A 27,394-nucleotide genomic window follows, 5' to 3' on the forward strand; every position below is an offset into this window, starting at 1 on the left:
TCCCCCTGCTGAATCTCTCTTTGCTCTTAAAAATGTACTTTAGCTCGTGAAATCTGAAGGCTCGGGCCCTGGGACCGACTAAGCAGTAGCCACTCTGAGTTTCCTGAGCTTTTTCTCCGGAACTCTCACTCTCACCTCCTTTTTTTAAAACACTCTAATCCCGTGAAACATGAAGGAACTCTCTTCACATATATAAGTATGTATGAATAAATGCATTTCCCTTCTCAGAAAAACAAAAATGAGATCCCAGAACACTCTGGGCCTTGCTTTTTCTTTCCTTATATTTGGCAAAGGTCTTTCTGACACAGAAGGGGCTAAACGCCCCCTTGCTACGGAAGGTGGGAAAGAAGATAGTCTGATCCCAATTTTGCTGAAACTTTTTTTTTTTTTATTTCTTATAGCATAACTGTGTACGTTAATGCAATCATGGGGTACAGTGTGCTGTTTTCCTAGACATTTTGAAATACTCTCATCAAACTGGTTAACATACCTTCATGTCATTTTCTTAGTTATTGAATTAAAACGTTCATACTCTGCTTTTAGAAAGATTCTCTTGTACCCTTACAAGATAAACCATAGAGGTGACCCCACCAATCTCCCTCCCTTCCCCTGAAACATGTTTTCCATACTGCGCCACGTAGCATAACACACCGGAGGGGAACACTCTGAGATTCCTGCACCAGTTTCCTTTAAGGGCAGGCTCTTCTGCGTTTTCTCCAGTAAACATGCTTTACATCTGAATGTGGGGCTTGGGAGTGTCCTCCTGACACTGCCCACCTAATGTAGTCTTCGACTGTGCTCAAAGGGGTGGGAAGAGACAAATGCCAAAGTATTCAGAAGAGTTGCGTCTGAGTGGTAGATCCCACGCAATTTTAAGTGCAAGCTCTCAATTCATTTTCTGTGCTCTCCAAATAGTATACGCAGACCATACTGTCAAGGGTAAAAGGAAAAAGAAATGCTAAAAAGGAAATGCTAAAACTTGGGGGAAGGGGAGTGACGCAGCACGGATCATCCTCATCTTCCCCGTCTTCGCTAACATTCCCCTTGACATTCGGGGGCCTGGGGAAGACTGGGCCTGGGCCTTGGCAGATGTGCTGAGCCACACCAGACAAGAATCTTTATTCCACCCCGACCACTCCATGCCTCTCAGTAATTTGGGATAAATCATTCCTGCCCCTCCACTGGGCTCTGCAGCCTGCCAGCACAGATAGGCTTGGAGGCAGTTTAAGCTCCTCTGAAAAGGTCCTCTGAGGTGTCTCTCATTTGCGGCTCCTTATAAAACCTTATTTCAATTAGAAACGGCTAAATGCCTGACTTCAAGGGAATGGTTAGGTACATTATAATTCAGCCGCAAGATGGAATATTATGCAACGATTACAAGTTGTGCTTATGAGAAGTTTAGTTTTTAATTACATGGGAAAATGCGAGTGAAAACTGTGAAATGCAAAGCAGAATGTCCCAGATAATGTGAGACATCTAAGGAGACACGGAGAAAACAATGAGAGAAACTCTGTCGAGATGCTGACAGATGCAAACAGCCCAAACGTCCATCAACTGGGAATGGATAAGCAAAACGTGGTATCGCCATATGACAGAATATTATTCAGCCATCAAAAGGAATTTGCTGATATATGCTACAATGTTATGCTAAGGGAAAGAAGCTAATACACAAAGGATTAGGTTCATGGATATGAAATGCCCCAAACAGGCAAATCTAGAGAAACAGAAAATAGATTAGTAGTTTTCAAGGAGTGGGGGGAGGGGAAGATGGGAAGTGACTAGTGGGTTCAAGGATTTTGGGGGGGGGTGATGAAAATATTCTCAAATTAGAGAGTGGTCATGGTCGCACAACCTTGTGATGATACTAAAAACCACAGATTTGTAAATTTTAAAATAACGGTATGCCAAATGCCATCATATGCCATTTTATGGCATGTGAATTATATCTCAAAAAATAAAGATGCTAGTGAAAGCTGCTTTCTGGAGCTCTGGGTCCGTCCACTTTCCACACGTGTTTGCGTATATATTATATGTTGAACTTACTACTTTAGTAGCTGGAAAACAATAAAGCTAAAAAGAAAGAAACAGATTCCTCAAAGAGTTTGGGGTCCACAGCTCTGACGCACAGCCCCACTCAGTTCTCTGGACATCCCAAATTCAGAAAGCTGGAGCCTCCTTCCATCGGCCTTATCACTAACAGCTGCAATGAATACAATCACTCCTACCCCATGTGTGTCTCTAGGCCAGTCTGGCCAGCTGGGAGCCTGAGTAAAGCTCTTGGAGCCAGAGTCTCTTTCCCTGTCCTGTGTCCCTCTCTCCATTCCATTCCTCTGTCAGCTTCTCGGCCTCTCGGCCTTCCAGGCCCCCACCCCATGCCTCTGTGCCTTTGCTCCTGCTAATTCCTCCTAGGAGAGTTCTCCGTTCGTTTCTCTGCTTACTACAATTCTCCACATGCAACATCCCAACCAGACTGCACCCTTCCCAAGGGCAGAAATCACGTGGGTTTGGCTCACACTTGCGTGTCAGGTGCGCAGAGATGCTCAGCAAGTATCTGCGAACAGCGGGGCACAGCTCCAGAGCTGCACGTCCCCCCACCACACCCCTCTTCACCTGGGCTGACCACTTCCATCTGAAGTCCCAGCACAGGCAGGGGAGGGTGGCTAATGACCAGGATGCTGAATCAGCCTGCCTAGCTCCAACAATTCCTGGCTATGTGACCGTGGGTAAGTCGTGCAACCTCTCTGAGCCTCACACTACTGAACAAGGAATAAGAACCCTTACCGTAGGGTTCCTGGGAAGATCTAAGAAGCTGATATCTGCAAAGTGCCCAGAGCAGTGACTGCACACAGCAGCACTATGTGCTCAATTCAGACATCAGGTACTATTAGTTTTTACAGTATGGCTGGTACCTCTTTAAGGGTCTGCCTGTATTATAGTTTGCTGTGTACCTCCCTCTCCCTCACTGGACCAGCAGCGTTTGAAAGGGATTGCCCCTGGGTTGTCTGTGGATCAGCCATGCTATGGTTTGAATGTATGTCCTCTTCAAAGCTCCTGCTGACATTTAATTGCCTTTGTAACAGTATTAAAAGAGGGGACCTTTAAAAGGCGATTAGGCCATGAAGGTCCCGTCTCTCTTACCCCCTCCATCCCCCTACTCCAGCCTCCAGAACTGTGAGCCAATACATTTCTGTTCATTATAAATCACCTGATCTCATGTATTTTGTTATGGCTGCTAAAACAGACTGACACAAGCAGTATCACCATAACCTAGGTATGGAGAGTGGGCTGTAAGGCGGCAGGGCCCCCACAGCCTGGGGAACATTCAGGGAATGAACCCTCAACTGCTTCTCTTCCTTTCCCAAAACAACCATATTCCTTTCTTCATGCTCCCCTGCCAGAAGTCAGTAGCTCTTTCTTCGTCTAGTTAATTTTTAGGAACTATGCAGAGATCCTCATGATCTTTCCTTCTTACTTCTTATCATATGTTAACAAAGTTGAGTAGAAACCATTAACAGGATGATTTGTCTTTATTAAAGCCATTTACATTTTCCAATCATACGGTAAGACCAAAGGTATGTCTTCTGTCTATGCTACTTCCCCATATTGTCTATGCTGCTTCCCCATGGACAGCCCTGTACAGTTATTATAACATAAAGCTGATTCTGTGCTTTGGTGCTGGCTGCAGTGCCCTAACCCCCAGTACCTGGGAATATACCTTATTTGGAAATGGGGTTTTTGTAGATGTAATTAAGTTAAAGATCTCAAGACTAGATCATGGTTTAGGGAAGGCCCTAAATTCAATGAGTAGAGTCCTGATAAGAGAAAGGAGAGGGAGATTTGAGATTCAGAAGGACACACGGGGAGGAAGGCCACATAAAGACTGGCAGAGATGTGAGTGGTGCTGTCACAAGGCAGGGAATACCAGAAGCCCCCAGAAGCCAGGAAAAGCAAACAGGATTCTCCCCTAGGACTCTGGGAGTGGGATCCTCCTGACACTGTGCTTTCAGACTCCTAACTGAATACATTTCTGCTGATTTAAGCTACCCAGTTAATGGTCATTTGTTACAGCAGCCCAGGAACACATGTACAGAAATAAGAGTCTACTCCCCTCTCTCCTTGAACCTGGCAGCTCTGAGCGACACAGCACAGCTGAGGGACACAACACACCTGCTGCGGCCTGGGTCATAAAAAGAATGTAACTGTGCTCGTCTCTCTCCCACCACTCACTCCCTGGAAATCCTTTCTAAGCCATCGTACTTAGGAGAAGCCTTCACTAGCCCTGTGCTAGCGTGATGTGGAAGAAGGAATTCACACAGAACAGACCCAGGGCCGCTAGCCCACAGCCAACATTGCCCCCAGACATGAGAGGAAATGGGCCTTCTGACCACTCCAGTGCCCAGACACCAAGTCTTCTACCTGTGGCCACAGACATCACCGAACAGAGATAAGCCACCCCTGCTGTGCCCTGTCCAGGTCCTGAGGCACAGTATCCATGAGCCGAATCTGTGGTTACTGCACACCCCTCAGTTCTGGGGGTGTTATGCAGCCCCAATAACCACAGCATTTGCTGAAGCATAATTTGCACTTGACAAGGTCTTCAGCGATCGGTATGCATGGTCAAGTGCCCAAAGCACTGTCTGGTATAGTTATCTACCTCTCCTACAGCCTTTCACATGTGCCTTATTCCACAGCAGAGGCTGAGGAATGCTCACTGTTAATTATTTCCCTTATAAGACGGAGCACCAGGTTGGCCCCAGTGCTAGAAACCCAGATGCACCTGATGTATAGGCACTGAACTTGGGGTAGCCACATGTGAAGCCAGAGAAACAGCCTACAACCTTCCTGGAACCAGCCAGTTGCCCAGTCCACTATCCACCCCAGGTCCCTTTCTCAGTCACTTGGGAATGACAGATTAGAATAAGAACAGGTCCCACTAGCAGCTTCCCTCTGGTCGAGAAAATGATTCATGGGACCCTGAGCATACAAACACTCTCACCCTTCCTGGTGGCCAGCCCACAGCTGGGTTCTTCTCTGACAGGCCTCCTTGGAGAAACTAAGTTAGTTTTTGGCAGCTGCCTGCCTAGAGGCAATAATGACCCCAAAAGGCTTCCGTAAAGACCAGGCAAAAGGACTAAGCCCTTCGAATATTCGCAATTTGTTAAACACCATTCAGAGAGGCTATTCCAAAAACTCAGCTAAGAAATATCATCGGGAAGGATTAGCAAATGTGGCACAGACCGAGAGGGTGGGGGAGACTGCAATAGTCACCCAGCACAGGGCAGGTTTCTCTCGAAAGAAATCACCTCTCAGCTTCCTGGGAAAGACATCTGTCATCAGAGTTAATTCATTAGATGTCCTGCCATGGACACATGCACTCACATGGGTAAGTCAAGTCACTTAGATGATCACAGCTAGCTATTTTTTGGTTACAGTCATGTGCCAGGCACTGGGGTTTTATACCCAAGAGTTCATTTCATCCTGATAATGCAGTATCTAGGATATAGAGGGTATTGTGGTTATGAGCCTGAGAAGCACCCCTCCTCCACGACCCCTGGGAAGGGGAGCAAGATGCCAACTCTGAAACCCCAGACTTGAGGATGCCTGACTAAGAGTGAGGGATGAGGCAGTTCTAGGGAAACGGCTAATCAGAGAAAGCTCTGCTCCAGCAAGAGACTCTAGAAGGGATGCCAGGTCCAGTTATCTAAGCTGGACCTCAGCAATGACATGAAGTTGTTATCCCACCTCTGGCGAAAAAGCCTGGGGATTTTCCAGGTGCCCCAGCAACCAGGCTGGTGAGGATGCTGCCCAGCCACCATCCTGGCAAACGGCTATGTGGCTTACACACAGGGCTGGTCTGTGGGAGGGACCAGCAGGAACAGCCTTGGGTTCATCCCAAGGGTCAACACAAGACTGTCTCTCTGCCAGGGAGGCGGCCCCATAGAAGAAACTGCCCTAACTTGGTGTTGAGGACAGAGCTGGGCCTGCATCCTTGGTCAGCCACTTTTTGGTAAGTGACCTTGGACAAATCACTTCCATTTTCTGAGCCTCAAGCAAGTCTAACACTAGTTACTTTAAAGAGTGATACTGAAAATCAGAACTTGTTTTTTAAAGACAAGGTTTTTTTGAAAACTTCCATCTGTATTAAGGGCTTGCTAGAAATTCTCAGGCTGCATCTTCACAACATTCCTAGAGGTACTGTTAGCTCAGCTTTACAAATGAGGAAACCGAGTCTTGGGGAGACCAAGCGACACACACGGAGGTCTCACTCCAAAACCCCTGCAAGTGAACACCTGGTGATGCTGCTGGGAATGCCACCCCATGCCTGGCACTCAGGGGTGGAAAGTGACTGCTGCTGCATTATTAGTTGTCCCCAACATTAAGGGCCTCTTGCTGAGATAGAGCTTTACTCATAAATTCGTATTTAAATAACCTTAAACGTTGAGCTAGGAGATGGCAGACTTTCAATCATCTGGGCTGTAAGTTTCCACTTTGTGCCCCAAGGCAGACACTGCTAAGTGACTCTCAGCATTAGCTAAATGTCCTCCGTGCAGAGCCCAGCTGCACTCACACCAGAGCACACACTTGTGCAGCCACGCTAACACAATGGTGCTGCCATGCAAGGTATACCCAGGAGACTGCTTGCCATCCTTGGGAGCAGAAAGAGTACTAGATCTGGGATTAGACAAAGCCTTCCCTGGGGTACATAAAAAACAGTCTGAGGCACCGTGACTTCTGCACTCAGCCACCTGTCAGTGGCGGCACACCAGCGGTGGGGCACATGGCCCCAGAGGGCCCTGCGTTTGAAGCTCTGCTTCTCTGCCGACTAAATATATGCTTTGGGACAAGCTTCTTAATCTCATTCTCAAGTTATTTATCAATAAAATAGGGACAATGACCCCAGGAACTCCTCATGGGGCTGCCATAGGACAGAAGAAGATGATTCAGATGCAGCACCTGGATGAGGCCTGGCCTCAGAGAGCGGTCAAATAAATACCAGTAGTTTGCTTTTGCGCCGCTGTGACTATGCAAACATCAGAAATAGCACCATGTGGGTAGGGGCGGGCATGAAAACATAAGAAGTAAAGGAAATCGGTGATTCACTACTCCCGACTCACTGTCAGGGCACAATTACTCAAGCTGCACACAGCAGGGGAAGGGATGACCCCTTTAAGTTCTGTACACATAACAGCCACTGGGGATGCCCAAAGAGTGGGATCCCCACTCTTTGGTAGGATGGGAATGAGACTTCTGTGACTACCTGGGTTTTAATCCCAGTTCCCCCACCTATTAGCTGTGTGACCTTACACATATTACTTAACCTCTCTGGGCTTTAGCTGCCTATCTCTAAGATGGGGATAATGCTAGAGCCTCCTCACAGGGCTGCCAGGAGGATTAAAGAACTAAATACAGGCACAGGACCCACTCAGCACCATGGGAGGCACAGAGGGCACCCTCCCCACATGCTGACGGGTACTTTTATTATTACAGCAAATTAGAAATAACTAGAAGACTGCTCTGCCCCGATTTTCCCACTTACTTCTATTAGTCCCCTATTACTAACACTACCCTCATGCTGCCGTTATCGTCTGCCATTTTCCCCATGCTTTTACTTAAACGCATACCGAACGGTGAGAAGAAGCCTCCAGGTTCCCCATCTAAACGCAGAGTGTGCAGAAACATCGCGCAGGTGTCGCTAATGTGCTGACAGCGGAGAGCCGGGGCAGAAGCAGAGAGGACGGATAGCCCAGCTGCCAAGGACCGTCAGTCTGAGTTTCCATCACACAAATTCAGGATTACAGAGCTAACAGGGGAGGTTCAGGGGCCAGATCCCCACCCTGGCTCCAACACTTCCTTGCTGTGTGATCTTGAGCAAGAGATGAATTCTCTGAGCCTCAGTTTGTTCATCTTTCAAAGAGGGAGACTCTAGCTCAGAGTCTCTTTAGGGATTCACTGAGATGGAACATAAGAAGCGCTCAGCAGGTTGCCGGGCCTTGAAGCAGTGGATGCTGGCTGCCATCATGCCTCTTGCCAGGGCTCTGTCAGCACCTCACCTAGGGCACCAGGAAGCTTCACCGCCTTCGAGCCCCCACTCTTGCCATCCCCATTCAATGTAATTTCCATGCAGACACACAGCAGACACAAATTTAGGTCGCACACATCTCTCCAAGACCCACCCCAAGGCCGGAGGCACACGTCTCTCTCCAATCCACCCCCAAGTTCTTGCCCAGGGAGGGAAGGACACGGCTGCCCCCTCTGCCACCAGTTCTGCAAACCCCACTCAAGGAAGATGGAAAACTGCGCATGTCCAGGAGACATCGTGTCATTCTTCTCCCCCTCCCCATTTTCTTCTCTTTCTGGCAGAGGAGCAAACATTATAGATTTTAAAGCACAATAGAAAAAAAAAATGATAAGACCAAGACTGTGAAAATACACGACTGCTACTCTTCTGAGGAGGCCCATCTCAATACTCTGAAGGGGCAACAACTTAGTCAAACGTTACACATCAGAAATGTTAGGTTCTGTCCCGAGAAGGGAAGCAGCTTTCTAAAAAGCTGATGATTGAATCATCGAAGGAACAGAACAAATCAGGATCCCAAGTCGCTGGACAGAGCAGGCCGGACCAAAAGCAATCTGGAAGGAGATGTCACCTGCTGTCAGCTGTGGCATCCCGGGGCTGCATGGGGCAGGAGGAGAAAGACCTTCCCTGCAAACACGGGCCAGCAAATTGTTTCTCTTTCTACAACCATCAAGTGCGACCGCAATCCAAAAACACATTACAGACTTTGAAAATACATGGTACACTCTGCTAAAGTGGGTGGGTGACTACCAAGATCCTCCTCTGTTAACTTAGTATTTTCCCCTTAATCCTGTTTCTGCTTGAACTTATACTCATTTTCTAGCATCCACTGGCACCTCTTCCCACAGAAAAGATCATCGTACCATCGTGTTCTGAGGGGCGTTTTCCATGCCCCTGTTCCTTCCTCATTTATTAATGGGCATTATTCCTTAAAGAAGAGTTGTCCCTTCTCCCCCATTTATTCATTTGTCCAATTATTTCAGTAATTAGATAAGTATGGCTCTTAGATACTTATTTTCTTCTTTGGCAGCGAGGATAACTTTTAGATTCCTTTTACGTGAAGAATAGTATTTAGAAAGTAAGATCTGGGTGCTAGGTGGGCCTGTTTTTATTGGGGTGTCCCTGCCTCCAGCTCCTCTCAATAAAGTGGGAAACCAGAGACATGAATAATAATACATGCACACACACCTATGTATTTATTTATCTCTCTGTGTAAATATATACAGTATTTGTTTCCTTTTTCTAATAAATTAGTTCATACTGATGAGCTGTCTCTAATTCAACACCACAGACTTTCTATCTACCCCGTCTTTTTACTGGTAATTTTTTCCCCAGTGAGAAACCTGGCTCTTATTAATCATTTTTTCTTTCTTTCTTTCTTTTTTTTTTTTTTTTTTTTCGAGACAGAGTCTCAGTCCATTACCCTGGGGAAGAGTGCCATGGTATCCTAGCTCATGGCAACCTCAAACTCTAACTCTTGAGCTCAAGCGATCCTCTTACCTCAGCTTTCTGAGTACCTGGGATGACAGGCCTGTGCCACCATGCCTGGCTAATTTATTTATTTTTAGTAGAGACAGGGTCTGGCTCTGGCTCAGGCTGGTCTGGAACTCCTAAGCTCAAGCAATCACCCACCTTGGCCTCCCAGAGTGCTGGGATTACAGGTGTGACCTGCCATGCCCAGCCTCATTATTTCAACCCTAGTTGAAAGGGTTTCAGATTTCCTAACCCATACCCGTTTGAGAACAGAATAACTGCCCCTGGACTACAGTTTGTATACACTTCTTGGTCTTCTGCCTTACAGTATCAATTGAACCAGTATTGTCCAGTGACTTAGATCCTTGCCTCTCAATCCCCTTGCAGTGTGGTTAGTGGAATTCTTTGTAACACAGAATCCTTTGTCTTCATTTGCCTTATCCGTACTCTATCTCCCTACCCGCTATTCCACAAGCATACGCTATCTGGCTAAGTTTTACAAATTTATACACAATAAAACTCACTCTGCGATGTACAGTTCTATGGGTTTTGACAAACGCAGAATCATGTGCTCACATGTCCACGGCTACGGTCCCAACACAGTGCTTTCCCAGGCCTTTTGCACATTTTGATTCTTCATATGTTCTCAGTATAGAGGTTCCCTGACTCATAATGGTTCAACTTCAGCTTTTCCAGCTTTCCAGTGGTGCAAAAGCGGTAATGCATCTAGTAGGAACTGTACTCTGAGCACTTATACACAACTACTCTCTTTTTCTGTTTCAGCATTCAATAAATTACATGAGATAATCAATACTTTATTATAAACTAGGCTTTGGGTTAGGCAATTTTGCCCCCACTGTAGGCTAATGTAAGTAAGGTAGGCTGTGCTATGATGCTCAGTAGCTTAGGTGTATTAAATGCAATTTTGACTTAGGTATTTTCGACTTGTGATGGGGTTATCAGGGCCATTCCAGCACCACCGTTATTAGGACGCCACCCCATCATACGCAGAGGAGCATATTTATAAGTCCTTTTTAGAACTGTGGTTAGAAAGCGTTTTCTTTCAGTGGTTTGTCTTTTCTTTCTCTTAAATATTTCTTTGGTAGAGCAAGAGTTTTTAATTTTAATGGAGTCCATTTTTTGTTAATCTTTTCTTTTATAGAACATGCTTTGCCTAACCCAAGGTCAGGCAGGTTTTCTCCTCTGCATTCCTTTGCAAGTATCATAGCTTTACATTTCACACTTTAGTCTATGACTGACTTTGAGTTGATTTTCTTATGAAGTGTGAGGTTGACGTTCATTTGTTTGTATAGCGACATTCACTTATTCCAGCACCATTTGTTCAAAGGATTACCCTTTCTCCAATGAATTACCTTTGCAATTTTTGCCAAAAATCAGTTCGGTATATTTGTGTGGGTTTATTTCTGGACTCCATTCTATTCCACTGATCTGTGTGTCTATCCTTTTATTAATACTGTGCTATCTTTTTACTGTAGATTTATTGTCAGTTTCGAAGTCAGGTACAGAGTCCTTCATCTTATTCTTCTATTTCAGAATTATTTTGGCTCCTCTAGTTTCTTTGCCTTTCCATAAAAAATTCAGAATCAGCTTGTAAATATCCAAAAAAAGCTTCCTGGGATTGGGACTAGGATTGGGATTGTGTTGAATTTAGATCAAATTAGGTAGACTTGACATCTTTACACTATCCATGAACATTGGATATCTCTCCATTTAATGAGGTAGTTTTAATTTTGTCATTTTTTGGCACGTGAAAATCGCACACATTTTGTTTGATATTTATACCTAAGTAAACTATATTATTTATTATTGGCTTTGAATTCCAGCTAGCTAGAAACAAAATTTACTTTTGTATGCTGGCTTTGTGTTCTTTTACCTTGCAAAACTCATTTATTAGTCCTAGGAGCTTCATTACAGATTCTTTGCAATTTTTTATGTAGGCAATTAGTCACTAAAGCTTTATTTCTTCTTTTCTCATCGGCATACCTTTTGTTTCTTTTTCTTGACTTACTGCACTAACTATAATTTCTAGCATGACATTCAATAGAACTGTTTAGAGAGGAAATTCTCGCCTTCTTTCCAGCTTAGAGGAAAGCACTTAGTTTTTCACTATGAAATACGTTAGGTGTACATTTTTTTTGTAGATACCCTTGATCAGATTAAGGAAGTTCTCTTAGATTTCTCATTTGCTGAGAGTTTTTTGTTTTTCAGTCATGAATGGGTGTTGAATTTTGTTGAGTGCCTTTTCTGATCACATGGCTTTCCCCCTTTAGTTTGTTAAGTACATTGATTTTCAAATGTTGAACCAGATTTGCATTGGATAAAACTCACTTGGTTGGATAAAACTCATGCCTTGGATAAAACTCACTTGGATAAAACTCACACTCCTTGGATAAAACTCACTTGGTTGTGGTTTTTATCCTTTTAAAGATTGTTGGATTTGATCCATTAATATTTTCATTGAGGACTTTTACGTCTATATTCATAAAGAATAGTGGTCTGTAGTCTTTTTTTCTTGCTATGTATTTGGTGTTAGTATTACATAATGCTGGCCTCATAAAATAAATTGGGAAGCAGCCTCTCATGTTTTATTTTCAGGAAGAAACTACACAATATTTTTTCCTTAAATGCTTGGTAGAGTTAATTTGTGAAAATGTCTGGATTTGAATTTTCTTTTTTGGATGGTTTTTAATTACAAACTCAATTTATTTGACCTATACGATATATATAGGTCATCTATTTTTCTTTCTGGAGTGCTAGAAAGTTTGTTTCTTATAAGAAATTGCCCAATTCATCTAGGCTGTAAAATTTAAAGGCAGAGAGTTGTTTGTAATATGCCCTGTCAGGAATTATATAAACATTAAGACATTACTTTTGTCATCTTCATTAGGACTGCCATAAAATCAGCCACAATTAAAGAATAAAATACATTTAAAGGAGCCCAGTTAAACAAATACTTTATGGTAACCATGTCTCTTCCCCCAAGAAGAATAAATAGAGGGTTTGGAGATTTTGTCAGGCTTTCTCTCGTCTCCCGGCAGAAGCATAGAGACAGTCAAGAGTCAAGGTCAAAATGTCTGATGGCCAAAGGGCCCCGCCCCTCTCAGACAGCCCTTTCCCTTGCTCTGGCCCGCAATCTTCTCATGTGTAAAATGGGAGGTTGGAAGCTGGATGTGTGAGTGTAGCCTGATATCCACCACCCTCCGCGGGAAGAGCTGGGGAGGCATGTACGGTGCACGGAGCACCTGTGAGGCGCAAACCTCACTGCCGGCCCTGCTGCTACTCAGCTTCCTTTAGCCCAAAGGCAAGCACCTCCACAGGAAAGGGTCTGATGCTCCGTTCACATCCCAGACAAGTGGGGAAAATACTAACACTTCTTAACAGAATTCATTCTTTCAGTAAAAATGCCAGCTCAGGACAGGATGCAAAGGCGACAATACTCAAGATTGAAGCTTTGGAGTCAAACGGCTGGCTCGGGTCCTGCCTCAGCCACAGTCACTTCTTAAGTCAGGAACTACTTTCCGAACACGTGGCAGGCTCTGCTCTGGGCAGGGGGCTACAGGTGTAAAGAGCAACAGTCTCTGCCCCACATAGCCATGACTGTCATTAAACAAACATTCCAGTTTGTAGATGGGATTAAGAGTTCCTGCCCCCCAGAGGTGGAGTGAGGGTTTAGAGAGACGGTACAAGTAGGTCACCTGCGATTTGGTGGATGCTCAGCAAAGGGGTGTTGTCTGGAGAGCAGATCCCAGCAAAGCCAATCTGCTGAGGGGTCAGCCCCAGCCCAACTGGCTTCATCCATGAAGGTGACACACAGTAGGGCTCCTGGTGAAGCCCAGCACCCACGGCAGACTGCAGAGCAGCAGCTTGTCCCCACAGTCACCAAAGCACTATTTCTGCATCCCGATGGGCCTGCCCCACAACCACAAGCAGCACAGTAGGGACCATGAGAGAGGGACATACATGAGAACAGAGATCCGATTCCAAGGAGCCTCAGCCAGCATGGCAACTGGCTTCCCACCCCTGGATAGCCTTACAAGTGGAGGCCATGGGGCTGGGCAGGATATGGGAATCACACTGGGCTCCCGAGCTTGGTGGTTTCTAAGAAGACCCAGTGTCCTTTGTTTCTTTTCTCTGTAGTCTTTTGATACTTGATGAAATTAGGGTACCAGGAAGGTGGGAGAGCCAAGCACGTGGCCTGGATCCTGGTGTGACCTTGGGCCTGCCACCACACCTCGCTGAGCCTCAGCTGTTCCTCCATCACACGGTGCCATTGATGCCCACCACAGGGCTCCTGGGAGGGTTAAATGAAAGTGTGCCCGATGGTGCCGTACAAACTGGTTAATAAATGGCAACTGCTATCATTATGATTTATTTTTAAATGCCCATCTCACCTGTGTCCTTAAAGGAACAAAGAAGGTTCTGTGATCCATTCTTTGGCAGAGTTTGAAGACAGAGGTGGGGGAGTGGGGCAGGTGCAAAGGAATAAGAGCGATCCAAAGTCATTCTGAAGCGGGTATCAGCCCCTAGTGGGAGGGCAGGGAGGTTTCAAGTTCTACCAGGCCTCCCCAGGGTACATGCTAGAACCTGCCTGACTCGCTGTTTCTCCACTTGGTGCATTGTCACCCACCTCCTCCGTGGACTCAAACAGGGCCCTCAGGAGCTAAGTGGGCTGAACAGCTGGAAGCTAGGCAAAAGGTACATTTACACTCCAGGAAAAAGCTCTGCACAGCAGCGAGGAACCCTATTTACAAATAAAGCCTGTTCTTGGCTCCACCGCCCACACAGGCAAGCCCCTTTATTCCATTTCAATATGCCTAATTCCACTAAAAGTGCCTTGGCAATAAACAGAATTAATCAGTCCTGGATGCCCGAGCGAGTGTAGGCAGGTGTTAACAGATCCAAGGGGCCTTGGAGGGGAAAGTAAAATAATGGCAGGGAATATAAAACGCTTTACCGCGGAGGGGATTGAGGATGGAAAGGACTTTACTGAAGGCGAGCACTTTATGAGCAAATAAAGCCTTTGATTGCCTGCAACTGAGAGGCAAACTAAAGTGAGCGGAAAACTTCCATGGAATATTTCCCTCTGCCTTGTTGCAGTATGGAAATCACTTTACTGTTGCTGTTTTCAAGATTACAAAAAAGAATTCTTGTTCCATTCAGACAATGGAAAAGGAGGTGAAGAACAAAGTGCAAATCGTCCTTAATCTTACCACCTGAGATAACCACTGTTGACATTTTGGCGTGTGGGCAGCCGAGATGTTTCTTGGCGCATATTTTTGCATATACATACAATACAAATGAGATCCTGTTAGATCTGCGGCTTCTACAGCCTGCCCTGCTTCCCACTTTATAATGGACCGCGGACATCCTTCCACATTAATAACTGCAGGGCTCCAGTGCCATCTTTTCACAGCTGCATGGAATTGTGGGGGAACTGCACGCCCTGTGGGATCTGGTTCTGCTTGCCTTAATGGCATCAGCTGGCACCTTCTCCCCACCTGGCTTTCTGCATTCAGCCACATCAGCTTTCCTGTGCATCCCAGAACACTCCCTCCCCCTTCAGGGACTTAGCATTTGCTGTCCTTTCTGCCTGAAATTCTCATTTCCTCTTTCACATAATTAATTTTGTTCTTTTCTTTCAAATTTCAACTGCAATGTTTCTTCCTTCAGGAAGCCTTCCCTGATTTCCATTTATCACTATGATAATTAGCCAGTTGTGTGGTTTGGTTTCGTTTGTCTCTTGTCTTCCCACTGGAATGTGAGTTCTAGGAAGTCAGAGACCGTGTCCATCTTGCTCAACTCAGATGCCGTAGTTTTAATAATTATGAGAAAGAGAGGCTATTTCTAATTTTTACAAAGAAAGAGAAGCTCAGACAGGTAGAGTGACTCTCCAAGGTCACACGGTTTTAAAAGAAACAGCAACAAAACTGGGATTTGAACCCAGTCTTTATTTTATTATTATTTTTTTGAGACTATTATTCTGGGTAGAGTGCTGTGGTGTCATAGGTCACAGCAAGCTCAAACTCCTGGGTTCAAGTAATCATCTTGCCACAGCCTCCCAAGTAGCTGGGACTATTACTAAAGACTACATGCTGGCCACCATGCCCAGCCAGTACATTTTCTATTTTTTTTTTTTTTTTTTTTGAGGCACGGCCTCAAGCTGTCACCCTGGGTAGAGTGCTATGGCATCACAGCTCACAGCAACCTCCAACTCCTGGGCTCAAGCGAGTCTCCTGCCTCAGCCTCCCAAGTAGCTGGGACCACAGGCACCCGCCACAATGCCTGGCTATTTTTTGGTTGCAGCATCATTGTTATTTGGCAGGCCCCAGCTGGATTCGAATCCATTACCTTAGATGTATGTGGCTGGCACCTTAGCCACTTGAGCCATAGGCACTGAGCCACATTTTCTATTTTTAGTAGAGATGGGGGTCTCACTCTTGCTCAGACTGGTCTGAAACTCCTAAGCTCAAGCAACCCACTGGGCTTGGCCTCCCAGAGTGCTAGGATTACAGGTGTGAGCCACGGCGCCTGGCCTGAATCCAGTCTCACTGATTGCAAAGCCAGAGCTCTTCTCTCCATACCTGTTTCCCCAGAGAACCCGATAGACACCTTGCCTCTGCACTATAGCCTGTCTGCCAAGATGCACCCCTGGGTCTACACAAATCCACCTTGACGTTGTCTTCTCATTTGTGTGGAGAATCAAGGCCCCTGACACTAGTGGGGCATTCAAGGCCCTTTGTTACCCGGATACCACCTCATCCTGTGCTTCATTCCCTTGGCTTTGCACATGGATAGTTGCCTACCTTAGTCACGCACAGTCAAGGTCCTTCAACCAGACATTCCTTCCCATCCCTCACACCTCTACCCACCCAACCCTCTTGCCCACCAAGGCCTGGCTCAAAGCCCCCTTGTGTCTATGGTCACTACTCCACATCGCTGCTGTGCCATCCCTAGTGTCAGGATTTAGCCCAAGCACACAATGCTATGTACGTCTATGTCCTGACTCCGCTGTCCTCACGGGCAGAGTTCTGCCTCTCTGAGCTGGTTCCTGGCCTGTCCCAGCAGGCTGCCAAGTGTAGTGGTTAAGACCATGGGCTATGGAATTAAGACTTCCTGATTTCTAATCCTACTCTGCAACCTGCCAGCTATAAGGCCCTGGGCAAGTCAGTTTAACCTCTCTTTGCCTCAGTTTCCCCAACTGGAAAATATGGGTAATAACAACCTGTTCTTCAGGGTTGCATGAGGATTCACTAAGATGACACACGTGAAGTGAGTAGAAAAGGCCAGGCGCACAGTAACCCCTCTTTAAAATGTGAGCTAATAATATTCTGATAATTGCTGCTTGCCCCAGGTTGAATGCCAGGCCTGAAGCTGCCCAGTGAACCCCCACCCAGCTCATGACTTTCCCTCCTCTTCCCTCTCCAGGCTCCATAATAAACCCTGAAGTCAGGGCCATCACAGGCCATCAGCAGTGCTTGTAAAACAGCAGCCCTGACGAGTTCAGGCTGGCCGGCTGCACACGCAGTGTAGGAGGCCACCCTGCTGCTGCTCTGAGCTGCGAATTAGAGGCACAGCAGCTGGTCAGGGTGGGGAGGTGGGTGCTTCCCACAGGGTCAAGCCCTCAGGATGGGGTGCTGACTGGTCTGACAGAAGCCAGATTACCATCAGATCCTTCCCTCCCGTGGCCCCTCTCCTCACCTTGAGCCCGCTGCTCTCAGCCTCAGAGCCCACGTCCACTCCTGTGATATAAATGCCAAGGCCATACTCAGCTCCCCCTCGGATTGTGAGGCCCAGCGACCGGCCATCCCCCAGCACCAGGTTCACCTGTAAGAGGGAAAAGAGAGCATTAGAAGGCCTGGGGGCCACACCGTGGGGGCGGCAGGCTGTGGAGCCCCCTCCCATGCCCTGAAAGGCACACCGGTTCCAGCCAGCAAGGAGGCAGGCCTAGGCCAAGGCCTGGAAGAGTCCCTAGAACAGTCTGTTCTTGCCACAGAGCTGCCTCTGCCTTGCTGAGTGACCTTGTGGAAGTCCCTTCGCCTCTCAGGGGCCATTACTGCTGCAGTATAAGAGGGCACAGAGGAAGTGACTTCTGAGGATCCCTCAGGGCTAACATCCAGAGCACACCACGGATTTCAGGGGCCTCGAGTGCTCTCTGCCTCCACCAGCCACAGTCACTTTAGGTGAATGTCCAGGGACTCCCCCAGGCTCCTTCACTGTCCATCTTCTCTCCTTAGGAATCGAGGCTCAGTTCAGGCTCAGGGCAGCCCCTACCCTGTCTCCCTGGGGTCTCCTGCCAGCACAGGGCTCTTCTGCCCTGCCATCCATCTTGATGGACCATGGTGGTGTTGGTTATTCTACAAACACAGGTGGCACCCACTAAGTGCAGTCCTAAAGCTGGTCCAGGGAACCTAGAAATGACTCAGACAGTCCTGCTCCTAAGGGACTCACAGTCTAGCAGCAGACAGACACACAGAGACCTTCCCAGTACAGTGGGGTCAGAGTGTGATGGGTGGCTCGGGGCCATGTGGGAACAGAGAAGGAGCACTGGTCCCGGCTAGAGGGGCTTCTCGGAGAAAGTGACATCTCCAATGAGATGGGCGGGTGAGCAGGAGTTAGCCAGGCAGGGGTGGAGGAGAGGGAGGAGGCGATTCCAGGGACATGGGATGGTTTGTTTCACTTCTTGGGATCCTGGAGGTGAGTTGCTGAGGCCAGAATGTGGAGGTAGAGGCTCAGAAGGATGGATGAGAGAGGCTGGGGGAGATTCTGGTCAAGTGTGCTTTGCATGTGAAAAGGAGATTTACAGAAAAGGGAGAATAGCCCAAACCTCAGCCAAAGAGACAAAAAGCATCTTTTGTCACAAGTTAAGATCTAGTGACATGTAAGGGACCCAAAGAGAGTGCAGTGTGAATGCCCACAGGACAGAGAGGGGTGGGCATGTCTTCAGGCATCGGGGAGGGCAAATTTCATCAGGGAAGACCATTCAACCCTATTTCCATTTTGAAAATTTATTCTTCTAAGAGTAATCCCGTGTTCTGAGCCCTTTACAGATATTATCTTACTTAGGTTTTCAACCACTCTGGGAGGAAGTGGTGAAGAGGACAGACTCAAGCCCTAACTGCCCAGTGGAGGGCCCAGCTGTGTGACCCTGACCAAGTTACTTAACCTCTCTATGCCTCAGCCTCTTCACCAGAAAATGAAAATGAAAATACCTGCCTACCTTTCAAGGTTATTACAAAAAACAAGTGAAGAGAAAGAATGAAATCACGGGGGGCAGCCTCTGCCCCACAGTGAATGCTCAGTAAACATTAGCCATGGTTGGTTCCATTTTGCACTTGGCAAAACTGTCCTGTTCAGAAACTGGACAACGCCACACAGTCACAGCTTGTTCATGGCCAAGTCAGACCTGGGTTCTGCCCTCCTCTGCCTCTCTCCCTCTTGGGAGCAAAAGTGGCAGTTTTATTCCGACTATGTTCAGACTGATGTCAGGAAAGAGCCCAACAGACAGCGACTCTACAGCATATGGTTCTAAGACAGAGGGCTCCGTGTCGTGTGAGAGGGGCCTATCTTACAGGACAGTGCCAGGCGGGCACTGCTCAGTGGGGTGGGCCTGGTGCCCTGTGGTTCAGGGCCAGCTCCCGTTTGCTCCCCAAACAGGATGACCACAGGGTAGGAGAGGTATCTATGAGACCCACTCAAGTCTGGAGCATGGGGAGGGGACTCACACGAGGTCCCCCTGAGAGGCAGATGTCCTGGGAACAGCAGGCTCTGTGGACATGAGCTCTAACTTGAGAACAACTACTAAGCCTGAGATCTGGCCCAGTATACCAGCTCCAAGGCGTGAACAGGCTTGGTGAAGTGAACTGGGCTCAAAGCCCACCCAGTCCTCTGCCACATGCAGGTCTGTGTTTGGGAGGTGACACTGCATGGCGGTTGCGTGTACAGGCTCTACAGCTGGATTGGTGACTTGCTATGTGTGTAACCCTGGGAAAGTTGCTTTGCTTCCTTGTGCCTCAGTTTCCTCATCTGGAAAATAGAGCGACCAGTGATGCCCACTTTGTTGGTCTGTTGCAGGGAATGAATGGGTCACAAACAAGATTTTGCCTGACACAGGGGAAGCCCTCAGAACGGTGGCTATCATTATCTCTGGGCTGGCATCCCAGGAAAGCCACCAGGCTGAGCTTCTCCAGGTCCTGGAAATCACCATGAGGCCTCCCTTCCAGGAGATGGTGCACATGGGCTGCTGGAAGGCGGGGACAGGCTGTGTGGATGCACTGCATAGCTGATGTTCCATCCGCCATCCACCTGCTTGCCCAGTGCCAGGCCCCTGCTGAGCCTTGTGCTGCACACAAAGTCAGAGAAGAATCTGACTGGGTCCCTTGAGAGGCCCGGGATGTGGCTGGGTGGTCAGAGGATGCTGAGAGGAATGCAGGAGTGCTCCTGTGCCACCCCCAGGACCAAGGCACTCCTCCCCCAGGGCAGGGAGGCCCTGCCTGGAAACTGCCCCATGGAAGCCCGTCACCCAAGGTCACACTCCTCCCTAGGAGCAGGTCCTGTTCTGTTTACTGATGGGGTCAGCAGAAGCTGACCTCTGCCTCCACTCACATCAACTCTGCGGGGCCATCCCTGCTCAAGAGCTCCCCATGGGACCTGCCGAGACCTCTGTGGCGATGGCATCATGGCCCACCCTTCTCTCAGGTCACTCCTGGGTCCCCCACTTCTTTTGCCAGCATTGACTCCCAGGGCATTGCTGCTGCTGTAACAAATCATCACAAGGCTGGATCCTCAGAGAAACACGCAGTTGTAATCTGAGAGTTCTGAGAACAAACTGTAAAGAGGGCAGACAGGGCTGCATTCCTCTGGGGGTCTGGGGAGAACCATTTCCTGGCCTCTTCTAGCTCCCAGAGGCTGCCTGCATTCCTTGGCTCAGGGCCCCATCCTCCACCTCCAAAGCCACGCCCAGCATCTTCAATCAACCTTTCTCTGCCAGTATTACATCTCTTCTCTGAACCCAGCCCTCCTGCCTCCCTCTTTTAAGGACCCCAGGGATGACACTGGGCCCCCACAGGGAATCCAATGTAGTCTCTCATCTCAAGGCAATCACCTAATCCCATTTGCAATGTCCACTTTGCCAATAAGGTCTCTGCTCACAGGTTCTAGGGAGGAGGAGGAGGAAAACATCTTTGCCTACCAACAAGTACTCTCCTAAAAACCTCGTTTGGTCTCTGGGTACATTCCCAGGAATGTGGAGGTTCTCAGAAATGTGACCACAGAGCCTTGAAGGTTGAGTGCGCAGCCAAGGAGAGAAGAGGGAGTGTGAGCAGCACTGGACACAGACATGGGACAGAGGGTGGCATGGAGACATCAGGAGGGGCTGAATGCCCGGCATGTGGTGGAAGTGGGGGAGAAGGGCTGAGACTAGCCTGGGGGGTGGCAGTGAGGCAGACCAAGAATGCTGGGCTATAAGGGGACAGTGACAGGTTCAGATGTGGATAGCAGGAAGACTCCTGGAGACAGGCAGCAGGAGAGAAAGCAACATCTAGAAATCCCCTATGAGGGGGTGTGCACCTTCAGATGGGGGTCAGGGATCCGACAAGGGGAGGGCAGGGAGGCTGGCTGAGGGCAGAGTAGGCAGCTCCCACCTGCACCCGCTGCCATGCTTGGCAGGACAGATCCCTCCTTCATGCCGCTCCTGCAGGGCATGGAAAAAACACACTAAAGTGCCAGCCCCCAGGGCCAACTGGAGTCAATCCTGCCCCCTCCCATGTCCCTCCCAACTTGAGGACAGAGCTGGGAGCTTGGGCGTCTTTGCAGCCAGCTCAGGAACACACAGATGGCAGCAGCTGTCTGCAGCAGGCCCCTCTGAATACTAAAGATGAAAACAAACCTCCCCGCCTCCCTGCCACCTCCCCGTAAATTCTTTACATTGGAATAAAATTGAGTCTTTATCACAGAACTGTAATAACAGTTCTATCAACCACAGGGTAATCTGCCTCAATCACTCGCTGGAAATTCAACCAGCGTTTGGTATGAAAGAGGATTCATCTGTGGGAAAGCAAATGAAACTGCAAGAGGCAGCCTGGCCTGGTCCAAATAACACCACTGTCACTAACAGTATTAATATAATAATAACTCACTGAATTAGTCAGTAAATGGGTTCAGTATTTCCTACATCCCAGGTGTTGTGGGCCCAAGACTGGCCAGCTCAGACACTAGGTTCCAGCCCCGGCCCTGGAAACCGTCTGGACTCGGACTGCTGTGCTTCCTAGCTGGGGATCAACTCCCCTTAGGTGCCTGGGGGCTATTCATCTTAGCAGGAGAGAGGGAAAGAGAAAGAAACAGTCTTAGTAGGAGAGAAGCAGTCTGAGTAGGAGAGGAGCCGTCTTAGTAGTCTTTGTAGAAGGTGCAAGGCAGACGCCCTCCTAGCAGGAGGAGTCAGAGTGAGCGGGTCCATGAAAGAACGAACGAATGAACGAACCCGGACTAACCACTCCTGCAGCTACTTATAGACATAATCCGTGGCTATTTGCACCACAGGTGGGGAGACTGCCAAGCACTGATGTTCTCATCTCGAGTGCTCAGCCAAATCCCTTCCTCATGTCCTTATCACCAAGGTGTTACCAAGATGTTATATCACACGTGTTTCTTATAGTTACAGGGTGTTTAGAGCTTAATTCTCGCTTCTCCTTCCCTTGAATTATACAGTATACTACCCTCAGCACTCTACACACATCACCTTGTATAATCCTTTCTCCTCCTCAGTGGTTTCTGTTGTTACCCCCATTTTCCAGATGAGGAAACTGAGGCTCACCCTTCCCTGAGGTTCACACGGTGGGCAGCCCTGCCTGCCTGCCCTGCAGAGTGCAGCATTTAACCAGCATTGCACACTGCCTCTCCCAGGCCTGGGGGCATGTCCTGGTTCTGCCCTTCACTCTTGGGCACCCTTGGGGCAGGCCCCAGGGCTTCTCTGATCTTCAGTTTCCCCACTGGTAAAATGAGAATTGTGCAACCTGCCTGGGGCATGTACTGCCTGGGGCCCAGCCACCAGTTGCCCCCCTTTCTGACTAGCCCCAGAACCTTTGGAGGCCAACTGTAAGGATCACAGGCATCATGAAGACTAATCAGGAAAAAACTCATATACTTCACACCCATCAGCATGGCTTCTGTCCAAAAACCAAAGAATATGAAGTATAGGCCAGATGTGGAGAAGTTGGAACCTTTGGGTACTGTTGGGAATGTAAATGGTGTAGCCGCTATGGAAAAGTATGGTGGTTCCTCAAAAACTTAAAAATAGGATTTCCATATAATCCAGCAATTCCACTTATGAACCTTGAAGACACTGTGCTAAGTGAAATAAGCCAGTCACAGGACAACCACTGTGTGATTCTATTTATATGAGGGGCCTAGAGTGGTCCAATCAATGGAGACACAAAGTAGAATGGTAGTTAGAGGAAAGTGGAGTTGCGGGGATGGGGAACTGCTGTTTAAAGGATTTTAGTTTTACGCCATGAAAAGAGGTCTGGGATTGGCTCAGGCAATATGAAGAGCAGACAGGTCTGATTCCCAAGTTCTTGCCTCTGCTCCTGCCTTCAGCCTCACAGGATGGTTCTCGCTCTGCAGCACAGAGAAGGTCATTTCTGGAAAGGGCTGCAAAGCTAAAACCAAGTTCAGTGGACAGCATAATGGTTGTCAAGGGTAATTTTGGCTACCCCTGGGATTTTCACCGCGTCACTGCCCTGAGAACCCACTTCTTCCTTAGAGATGCACCTGTGAGGAGGTTACATTTAGGACTTTTGCAGTTCGGTATGGAGAGCCCAAGAGTCTGGTTGCAGCTTTCTGGAATATCAGAAGATGGGACCGTGCCGCTGTAGAGAACAGAATCTGAGCCCACCTGGCCCCAGGCTCAGGATCAGTGCGAGGGCTCTACAGACATTAGCCCATCCTGCTCTCCAGTAGGGAAATGGAGGTTTCCACATTAGACAAGTAGGAGGAGGAGCAGGGGGCGTGTAGACGATGCTTCACTGTGGAGCTGTGGGCTCTGGGAAGGCCTCTCTTTAGCGACCTTCAGGGTACTTCCCACCTCCTTCGGTATCCACATCCTCCCTGGGCCCTGATTCCTTCTGCCCTCTGCATTCTTATGCAAGTTGCTCTAAGACTCCCAGAGAGCACCTTATGTGCCACCTACCCTCTGGCCCACTCAACTTCAGCAGCAATGTCTTTGAAGCCGCTGGCCTCAGTCCTGCCTCAGGGCCTTTGCATGTCCTGTCCAATGGTACACCATGGCTCTTTCTTCCTCTCTAGGTCTCAGCTCAGAAGCCATCTCCTCAGAGAGGCTGTCCTGGACCACCTTGTCCAAGTCAGTCCCTGCCTCCCTGTCACTCCTTAACCACTTCTGATTTCATTTCCATCAGTTTTCACCATCTTAATTATTTTGCCCATTCACACTCATTTCTGGACTGTTGTCTCCCTCTCACCACCACCTCCAGACTCACTGGAAGCTTCCCCAGAGCAGGACATCTCTCTTGCCCTCTGCTTTATTCCCACTTCCTGTGGCATCATCAGGCACACTGCAGGTGCTCGGGAAACACTGGCTGACTTGGTGAATAGGTGCCAGTGGCCACAGTGCTGTGCCTCAGATCCCTCAGCCCTAAAATGGGAACAATGACACCCACTGCAGGGCAGCTCTGAGGACTTAGAAAGATGCCGTATGAGCTGTCAATCAATGAGAATCTCTACTGTAAAGCTCATGCCCAGGAAAGGTGCTCAAGCAAAAGATAAAGCACGTTTCCTGCCCAACACTGAAGGCTGCCCTTGAACACGACTTAAATTGCCAGAGAGAAACATTCATTGCTGGGGAGGGGGAGTGCGAGCCCACCCAGCCCTGGCAACCTTGAAGAAGGCCAGGCGGCTGCCGTGGCAGCGCATACCAATGAGCTACCCGCTGCTGCTTGCACCTGGGACAGAAGCCACTTTGATCTCTGCAGTGTCCTGCTTGTTGACGTTTGAGCAAAGAACACAAAACACATTAAATAAACTTTATAGTCTTATCAACAGGAAAAGAAGAGCTGAGAAACAGTCTCCAGAGGGAAAGCATTTGGCCCAGAGCCCCAAGCTGTGTGGCCTCCTGGCTGTCGGCATCAAGGTCCTAAAACCACACAGCTGCCTACAGGAGCTACGTTCCTGGTTCCAGGAGCATTCAAGGGATGCAATGCAGACAGCACCCAGAAAGGAGACTAAAACATCAGGGGACCGTCTCAGTCTTTTTGATTTTTAAGAAACAGTCTAGGTCTGGGGTAAAGAGGGCTCCATGGGAGATATCACTGATGCCCTTGTCTCTTTCTTTAGGTTACACCATCCCACAGTGCTTTGGGCAACTATCGCTCACCAGCTAGAATCTTGGTATGTCCATCAATCAAAGTACCCAGGAGTCCCCACCAGCCCAGGAGGTGCTCCCTCCCTGAAATAGGAATTTTCAGGGAAGGACACAAAGAAAAGAATGGTGGGGCACCTCCCTCCACAGGCTGCACCCTGAGCTTCTCAGCTTCAATTCTGGGACTACCTGTATCCTTCCAGTAAATTCCAGATTTACAGAATGGCCAGGAATGGTTTCTGTTGCTTATAACCCAAGATCCACATTGCAAAAGGTTCCCTGTTTCCCAGGGAACCCTGGCAGCTGCATGTGGCCGTGTAGCTGGGACAGGATCAATGGGAAGTTCAATCATTTCTAATTTGAAGAAGTTCCCTGAGCTTTCTCTCTTCGCCTTTCCTGGGGGCCTGCTACGGCCCAGCTTCAACCATCGGAAGAGGGTAACACGTTAGGGGATGGAAAATAGAAGGGATGTAGATGAGAATGTCCTAGAGCACAGCTGTCCCAGCTGTCCCCCAGACTAGACTGCTATGTGAGAGAGAAAGGATCATTCCCATTTAAATCACATTTGGGTTCTTTTATTGCAGCAGCTTAGCTTATATCATAATACACACCGCACAGGTCACAAAGAAAAGAAAGAGAAAAAACAATAAAGACCCTCAGTGAGCACTTGAGGCAGAGCCCCCGCAGAACAAAGGGCCTTCTTCCAGCCTGTGAGAAGCTTCGCTGTTCTGGATTTGGAGGGAGAACATGGCATCTCAGGAGCCAACCTCCTTCCCACACCCTGCTCACCTTTTTCTCATCCCCGCCTTGCAGAAGGTGCAGGGTGCTCCTCCGGTCACCCTCCTGCTGCCTCAGGGCACCATGGGGCTGGGGCAGGCCCGAGGGGGGGGAGATGCTCCGGCCCTGCGGGTCCACCCAGGTGTAGATATGGTTGGTGACATAGCCCCCGGGGATGCGCCCTGCTGAGTACACGGACAGCACCAGCTTCTTGGAACCCTTCAGAGCCTAGAGAGAGAGGGGGACACACAGGTTAGAGAGAAGGTGGGGGAGGAAGAACACCCTCCCACTACCCAGACCTCACTTCTCTCAGGCTGCCTTCTAAGCCAACCCCCTAAGTCCTTTCCTTTTAAAGCCCTCAGTTTTGTCCTATGGAAACAAGGACATTGTCCTCTCCTACTGCCATTGTGAAGTGGTCCAAATGCAAGAACTATGCTCTCGTAGGCTACCTGTGTTGAAAGTGGTTAACACTGCAGGCCTGCTTGCAAGGCTGGCCTCTGGCTGGTGTCTGGGAACTTGGACTTGGGGAGTGTCCTCACCATGGTAGGTGTGGGTCTCTGTTCTTAAACTGTCTGTGCAAACAGTGTGGTTTATGTCGAAGCCCTGCCTTCCTTCTGGAGTCTGGAGAGTGAGCCCAGGTAGGCGGTGTCTATGTGACCAGCCCCTTTTAAAAACCTGGGGTGGTCTCTAATGGGCTCCCTGATGGACAGTATTTCATACACGTTGTCACACCTTGATGTTGGAGGAATTAAGCGTGTGACTCACAAAGAGAGGACCCTGGGAAGTCTGTGCCTGGTTTCCTCTGGACTTTGGTCAGTGAGCCTTTTCCTGGGCCTGTTTTGCTTTGTGTCCCTCAGTGTAACAAACCTCGGCCACGGGTATGGCCGTATGCTAAATCCCGGGAGCCTTTCCTGTGACTCACTGAACCCAGGTGTGGTCTTGCAGACCCCGATAAAATACCAGACAAGACAGTCAAGAGATACAAACACTGATAATGACAGCTCAACATTTATAAAGGACCTGTATGTGTCAGGCCCTCTGCTCTGCACCTGGGCTGCATTATCTCATGGAATCCTCCTGGAACCCAATCCTGCTGGGGAGGGATCTTGTTACTCCGATGAGGAAATGGAGGGAAATCACCTGCCCACACAGCGATTAAGGAATCCCTTTCCCATAGCAGCTAATTTGGGTGGCAGGCACCATCTTGATTGGACATTTTCCAGCCTGTGGATGGAACCACCATGTGGAGAGGTAAGCCCAAGCTTTGTGCCCTGGGGTGCAAGCTGAGATCTACCATATTGCTTTCCCCCAAGGCACCTGCAGCTGAGATGAAGATGCTTATTCAAGGGGACAGTCACTTAGCTGTAGGATTCACAGCAAACAAGTCCCAGGTTAGAGACTGAAGATTAACGTAGAAGCCGCAGCCTTAACACGATGGTACTCTGGAGATGCGGCCGTTGGAAGAAATTGGAGTAAGATGAGGTCTTTGCATGAAGAGTTCTGGCCCTTCCTCCACGTGAGAACACAGCAAGAAGGTAGCAGTCTGCCAGCCTGGAGCAGGCCCTCACCAGCACCTGACCATGACAGTACCCTGATCTCAGACTTCCAGCCTCCAGAACTGAGTAACTAGATTTCTGTTGGGTAAGCCACCCAATCCCTGGTGCTCTGCTATGGCAGCG

General features: G+C 48.5%; 1 protein-coding gene across 2 annotated transcripts in view; it reads right to left on the minus strand.

Moving 5' to 3' along the window:
• The window catches only part of WHRN (whirlin), an 87,254-nt gene that overhangs the window by 37,109 nt on the left and 22,751 nt on the right, over positions 1-27,394 (minus strand). For both annotated transcript variants that reach the window (XM_012802469.2, XM_012802470.2), the window contains exons 2-3: positions 25,728-25,943; positions 17,270-17,395 (exon numbers count right to left, since the gene is read on the minus strand). In XM_012802469.2, the coding sequence (XP_012657923.1) occupies positions 17,270-17,395; positions 25,728-25,943 (342 nt within the window). The remainder of the gene's footprint in view (positions 1-17,269; positions 17,396-25,727; positions 25,944-27,394) is intronic.

Source organism: Otolemur garnettii, unplaced genomic scaffold (assembly GCF_000181295.1).
Source record: "Otolemur garnettii isolate 467f Iridium unplaced genomic scaffold, OtoGar3 scaffold00014, whole genome shotgun sequence".
NCBI lineage: Eukaryota > Metazoa > Chordata > Mammalia > Primates > Galagidae > Otolemur > Otolemur garnettii.